Below are 7370 nucleotides of genomic sequence, written 5' to 3' on the forward strand. Positions count from 1 at the left end.
AAAAAATCATTTATTTATTCTGACAAAACAAAGAAACTTCAGTTGTGAAGATGTTACATACATAAATCTGCATAAGTTACTGCTGAAAAAAATGTTTTCTCTTTTCAGGCCTTATACAGACCGTTCTGCTACAGTAGTAGCACTTTCCCAAAAATGTTTAATATATCTAGTTTTACTATAGTGAGTTTGCAATAATAAATAATCTGTCATTCAACTGGGATACAGAATAATGAGTTTTACAGGATCTGCATAATCCAATTTTATGAAACAACACTGAGCAAGCTCCATGTTCACTGTTTAAATTTGAATTGTGCATGTGTGTGTGTGTACACATATGTGCCCTGGGTTTATTTTGTGTAAGAATGGCTCATTCAAACCTTTGCAAGACGGCCAGCGTGCCAGCATTGACCCGGTGAATGCCGTCCAGCAGGACCAGCTTGCCCTCCACAGCAGCAGTCACAAGCGGGGAGGATCTCCAGGCAGTGTCTCCATTTGGAAGAGTGTATCTCTGCTGTAGCAGATCACGTGCTGTCATATCCTAAAAGCAATGTCCACCAACACCAAAGAAAATACAGAATTAAAATTCAGGACATAGATTGTAGCTTATTTAGCTTTATAGTAATTATTGTATGTACATACTGTTTCTTTTTTCTTTTTTCTTTTCTTTTTTTTTTGGCAGAACTGGGGATTGAACTCCAGCCCTTATGTTTCCCTGGCAAGGGAAGCCATTCTACTGAGCCATCTCCCCAGTCCCTGTACATACTGCTTCATATAACAAATGGGAAGTCTTCAAATCTATCAAAGACATAAATCCTTAGAAATCTCTAGATTATAGGCGTGTGCCACCGCACCCAGTCTCAATCACCATCTCAGCATGCCCCAGCGGTGGGGCTGGCAAAGCAAGCTGGGGATCGAACTCCAGTCCCTGCAACTGCCTAAGCAGAAGTATTAGTCCACTGAGCTATTGGCCAGCTCTACTACCTGATATTTAAAATTAATTTTATGGAAAAAAAATTAATTTTATGGGACATTTTTAGATCTACATAATGGTGAAATCTATCAGAGGAAATTTACATGCTATATCTTGACTCTTCTATTTTTCTCTTTCCCCTCCTCTCCCTTCAACATCCACCCACATTTAATAGAATTTAACTCAGCTTTACTCCTGCAGGAACAAAATGTGCTGTTATGCCCTGTCCAGATGCAGAGCATAGAAGGCAGTCTTGGGGCTTTTTCAGAGGTGGCTGAATCTAGCATGCATGATGCTGGGATTAAGAGTGTTTGATCACAGTTCACTGACTGCTTTCGCACCTCGCTAACTCAGCAGCCTAGATAGAGCACAATACGGGAAGAAAGACACTGTTAAGGTCAGCTGTTGAATTTTGTCTTCTGCCCACCATGACGTGTTCTCTGCAAAGCCACCCAGCTGTGGAGCCAGCTGATTATGTACTGAAGCCTCTACAAACTGGGAGCTAAATAAATCTTTCCCCCTTTAATTTTGGGTATCAGGTGTTTTGTCTCAGATACGCAAGTCAAGAGAAAAATAGCTACAACATGTGCTGATTCCGTTATAAAGTGAGAAGCCAAGAAAACTCAATACTGAGAGATTATTATCAACAAGGTATGTTTTCTTCTAGTTGATGAGTTGTCCTGATAAGCCATGCCAGGAGCCATCACAGTGGCTCATTACATTTAAAAAAGTTTCAGAGTGGAGGAAACTGAGGACAGGCATCAGATGAGATACAGGAACTGACAAACGCTAGCATGGTACTTACAAACAATTTTTTGAAGCGCATATGCAATATGCTAGTACTAAAATAATGTAACACACTTAGACAAACTATTAATAGTTGTGGTACATAAAAAATCTTTCTACTCTAAAAACTGTGGAGCATATAATGTAAGCAACTTTCTTTTTTACATGTGTTAAGAATGTCGAAGATGATGATTATTACTATCTTCAGATAAATTTTGTCCTATATAAAGGTTTATATAAAATAAAACTTAATTTTTTATGGTCATATTTATTCAAAAATTAAAGTCTTTTGTAAATTGTTTGATAATCCCTCCAAGTTTGAAGCACATAGGAGACTAATAAATGTACTTATAATTACAATGTATTACAGGGCCTGGGAGATGGCTCAATAGAGTAAGCGCTTGCCTGGCAAGCACAAGGGCCTGAGTTCAATTCCTGGTTCCGCCAAAAAATAAATAATAAATAATTACAATGTATTGAAGCCAAGATTAAAGTGTGAATCTTACTTCAATATTCCAACTATCAGAAAGTACTGACTTAGGAAATACTGAAAATATGTGGCAATAAAAAATTTTTAAGAAGGAAGACAGGTTAGTTTTGAACCATAAAGACATCTTAGAAATGGTAACATTCATACTTTCCAGACTTAAGGGACTGGTTTGGGCATATTAATTAGAATTTGGTCTAACTCTTTTACTCATTGTATGAAATTCTTATACTACAAATTTTAAATTTTATGCAAACTATATAAGCATGTCACTCTATACTGCCAATGACAGTTATAACAGCCAATATTAAACTCATCCCCATCACCAGTGTTTAGTGAGCCGGTGCACAGTGGGGCTGAGCTCATTCCCAACCAAGCTCTGCTGCACACTGGTAAGTGGGTTGCTCCAGGCAAAACAGAAAAATTTTAAGTTCTGTGATTCATTTTAACAGTTATATTTTAAAAATCAAGTGTATATATGTACATACATACTTACACACTTATGCAATCTTTTTCATGTCAAAAGAAGTAAACTTAAAATTTTCAGTATTAATTATTCCCAAAAAATATTCATTGTAGAGTTATATAACATATTATCCTAGAAAATTAAACTGGAAACAACTTTAGCATAGTGCCATAAAATCAAAGTTACACATCAGGAATAGCTGGGAAATGTTTTGAAAATACATGAAGCTAGGTCTCACTATCCCGAAGGTAGGCCTCACTCTCTTGATTCAGTCCAACTACCAGCTTTTTAATTAATACTATGATTGTAATTCTGATGTGCTACCCAGGAAGGACACACTGTTTTATAAGACATTAACTGATGCGAATCTTTCTCTAATTTATTTATACTGCTTCCTTACAGGACTTAATGAGATGGCACAACGATAAACAAAATAACAAAACAGCATAATTTAAAAGTAATGTAAAAAAACAAAAGAAAGAGTAGGCCTTGTTTCCTTCACTAGAAGGTTTCTACTAGAACTCAAAGGAGGAGGTGGCACTAGGAATTGATCCCACTGATACCACCTTTGCAAAGAAATACATGGATGTTCATTCTGAATATCGTAGCTCCAGACTGAAAACAGACAGAGCCAAGGAATATCAGAGAGCTGGTGTAAGAGGTTCAGGGTCCTAACCAGCTGAAGTTAGAAAATTTCAATAGAGAGAATTGTTTAAACTTTCAATAGGGAGAATTCCACTGGCTATAATCACAAAGCATAAATCACAATTTTATGTATGATATGAAAAAACCACTTATATGTCCCTTGGTCATGTTTCAAAGTACTATAATATGTTGTTAAGTCACACAATGTTTACAGTACTTTCTTCATCCACGTAAGTAAATATTTACTAACAGAGGTGATGACAAAGACAACTAGCACACCAGACTCCTCTTTTTGAATTTAGCAACTGTAAACTCCCGTGTTAGTTGATACATTGTGTCAACTTGGCTGAATCAGCTCAGGCAGTTCTCCGCATGGGGGTCTAGCCCTGCAGGTGGGCAGGGCCCAGGAATTGAGAAAGGCTTCCCGGCGCCCTGCCCAACCTCCTGCCACCCTGCCCCGCTTCCCTGGAGAAGTCCGAGTCCTCTGAGGCGCTTGGCCTCCACAGTCGCACCACTTTGGACGAGCTCCCATCTTCACCGTGGAGCGCCGGTCTTTGCAGTCAGTGTAGAAGGAAATCAAAGGCTCGATGGAGGCCGCAGCTGCTGCTCCTCCTCTGCTCTTCATTGTTTTCTCTCAATGAATTGCTGTCACTTGCCTTGGAGCCAGCGGAATATGGACTGAACCCTCCAGTAACTGTGAGCTAAATAAACCTTTCCTTCCTTCATTTTGAGTGTTGGGTATTTGTCCCAGCAATGAGTAAAAAGTAACTAAGACAACTCCCTTATATTTACTGAAGAAAAGTGAAATAATTATTTGTTGTTGAACAAGATATGATATCAGTATAGCTCAATGCTGTTAATGCCAACCTCAAGTATCTTAAAATGCTCAAAGTACTTGAATATTCTTCCTGTTTTCAATCTTCAGAATAGTGAAAAGCAGAAAATACTTGGCATTTCTTAGAAGACTAGCTCAGTTCACTTTTTAAACTGTATATACAAGGGTTATTCTTCATTTCTAATATATCTTGAATTAAAATAAAAACCTTCTTGAGAGAAAAAAGCCTTCCTTTTAAATATAAGCTGCTGATTTTCATAAATGAGATCTTACAATGAAAGAGAAAAATTACAGCATTTTTTTAAAGAGACAGTTGTTTTTATTTACCCCAATATTAGGTAAAATCAGAAGTTCTTTTCAATTGTGTGAAAGTTGTTCTCATTTGTGTAAGAATGAAACTAAACCTTCACAGGATAACCAGACCTAATCTAAACTAAACCTTCACAGGATAACCAGACCTAATCAAATCTAACATAAAAATTTCTGGATAGTCTGCATGGCCCACTGATGTGTGTGTGTGATAACAACTACAGTCAATATTTTGAACATTTTATTCCGTAAAAGATGAATGCCATTACCATCCCCCACCCACCTGGCAACACAGTTATCCCATCATTCTTGCTACTTTCTAAAGCAGTTACAGAAGTCTGCTTTGCTGAGTCTTTTAGTTGTGCTGTTATATCTGCCTCAGTCTCTTGAATCAATTCAAAATATTTAACTTTTTAGTCATTTTGACTTTTGGGAAGAACCAAGAGGTGCATTGTGCCAGATATGGTGAACAGGGTGATTGAGGACACACTGGAATATTTTAAAGAGCCTACCTAAATAATGGCACTCATTCTAATTTTGATCATATCTCACAAAGATACTTATGAAAGAGGACTTGAAGAACTGCTTTGAAAAGTGGCAAGAAGGTTGGACAAGTGCGTCTGAAGTGAGGGAGAGTATTTTGACAGGGGTTAACGATGGATCTTTAATTGTAACACTTTTTTAATTTGAATATTTCTGTAAGACTAGGCATGGTGGCACGCGCCTATAATCCCAGCACTTGGGAGGCTGTAAACAGGAGACTCACTACCAGTCCGATCTAGTAGTGAGACCCTGAACACCCTGTAGACCCTTCCTTAAAATACAATGAATAAACAAATAAATATTCACTGTATATGATTTTTCCTGTCTAAATGCACAACGCTATAGCACTAATAACATTAGTGCTATTAGTAAGTTAAAAAGCAAATGCTTTTTGTACTGCGCCTTTTTTAATGGGCATTTTGAAAACACAATAATGAAAATTAAGACAGATGGAATGTTCTCATTTTTGCATACATTTTTCTTATCTCTGAAACCACCTAATTTAAGAGACTAAAAATAGCACTAATGCTATCATAGAGCCTGAACCATTTCCTTTCTGCATTTCCTTACACATTTCAACATGATATGAAATTTATCTCCTTTAAAGTTACTACTCACTGTCTAACCGTCAACATCTCACCTTATTCAGACCCCCGTAAAACATATGTATAGCCCATCTCCCAAGATTCTTTTTTTTTTCAATAAAAGAAACCACACTGAAAATGAGAATATAGGAGCATAACTGCATAAAATGTATCAGAGAACACAGATTTGAATCTTCAAAAAATTTTGTGCCTTAAATGTTTTCTTAGAACTTCTTGAAAAAAAAATAATAAATCTAAAAACAATTTTTAAAAAAGAACTTCTGTGGGGGGGGGGGAGGGATACTTGGTATTGAATGAAGGGCCTTCACACAGAGCTATATCCCCACCCTTGTTTTTAAGTTTTTAATTTTAAAACAGGGTCTGCTAAGATGTGGTTTTCAGTTTGTGATCCTGGAACTCCCAGAGTGTTGGGATTAGGGCGATCAGTGATCATGCCCAGCTAAACTTCTTCTTCTTTTTTTTTTCTTTTTTTTTTTCTTTTTCTGTTTATGTATTTAGTACAGGTTCTATAGGGCCTCACTACACAGATCGGACTCGTAGTGATTGTCCTGTTTTCAGCCTCCCAAGTGCTGGGCTTACAAGCGCACACCACCATGCCCAGTCTCAATCGCTGGCTCAGTGTGCCCCCGGGGACAGGGCCAGCATGGCATGCTGGGAATTGAATCCCAGCGACTGCACTTTTTTGTTTGTTTGTTTGTTTTTTCCATAATTTTATTGAGAAACAAATAGCAATGAGACAGTTTCAATCCAAATTGGTAGGACAGTTTCAATAATTAACACATTGCATACATTCTTTCTAGAGGTTAATTGCTGTACAAGATGCGGACATGATATCCTATGTACAAACACTATTAAAACAAATCCCTCTATTCATTAAGAGAATGCAACTATATATCTATCTTAACCACTTTGAATACACAGATACGAAATGGACATTCATCTGTATCCCCTTTTTTTGTTAAGTTCCATAATTTGAATATTATATGTGTTAACTCAGCAAAATATTCTAAAAGAGTCCAGTAGTCCATAATAGTATTGGGTCTTCCGCTTCACTGGCAACATCAGAAATTGTTGACCTGAGTCCCCTATAGCTCAACATAACAGCATAGCTTTACTTATATAACAGCATGGCTTTCCTTACATATCAGCATGGCTTTACTTTGCACTTTTCTTAAGCAGGTGCTTTCATCCAATGAGCTATCTGGCAGGCCCCCCAGCAAAACTTCTGAATGACCAAAACTAGTATTTGTAAGATTTTCCTGAGAAATCCAGGTATAAGCTATTAGTTTAAAAAAAAAAAAAAAAAAACTTTAAATAGATTGTGTGTAGGGATTCAGGTCAACAACTTCTGACATTGCCAGTCAAGCCGAAGACCCAATACTATTATGGACTACTGGACTATTTTGGAATATTTTGCTGAGTTCACACATCTATAATATTTAAATGATGGAACTAAACAAAAAAGGGGATACAGATGAATGACCATTTTGTACTTGTGTATTCACACAGATTAGGATAGATATATAGCTACATTCTCTTAATTCAATGAATAGAGTGATTTGTTCTAATAGTGTTTGTAAATAGGATATCATGTCTGCATCTTGTACAATAAATAACCACTAGGAAGACAGAATGCAATGTGTTAATTATTGAAACTGTCCTACCAATTTGATTTGAAACTGTCTCATTGCTATTTGTTTCTCAATAAAATTATGAAAAAATAA

General features: G+C 36.8%; 1 protein-coding gene across 1 annotated transcript in view; it reads right to left on the reverse strand.

The window, feature by feature from the left end:
* The window catches only part of Vwa8 (von Willebrand factor A domain containing 8), a 441297-nt gene that overhangs the window by 337368 nt on the left and 96559 nt on the right, over positions 1–7370 (reverse strand). Inside the window, exon 13 of the mRNA XM_023700137.1 lies at positions 378–538. Within this exon, the coding sequence (XP_023555905.1) occupies positions 378–538 (161 nt within the window). The remainder of the gene's footprint in view (positions 1–377; positions 539–7370) is intronic.

This window comes from Octodon degus, unplaced genomic scaffold, assembly GCF_000260255.1.
Source record: "Octodon degus isolate 3935 unplaced genomic scaffold, OctDeg1.0 scaffold00122, whole genome shotgun sequence".
In the NCBI taxonomy this organism is placed as follows: domain Eukaryota; kingdom Metazoa; phylum Chordata; class Mammalia; order Rodentia; family Octodontidae; genus Octodon; species Octodon degus.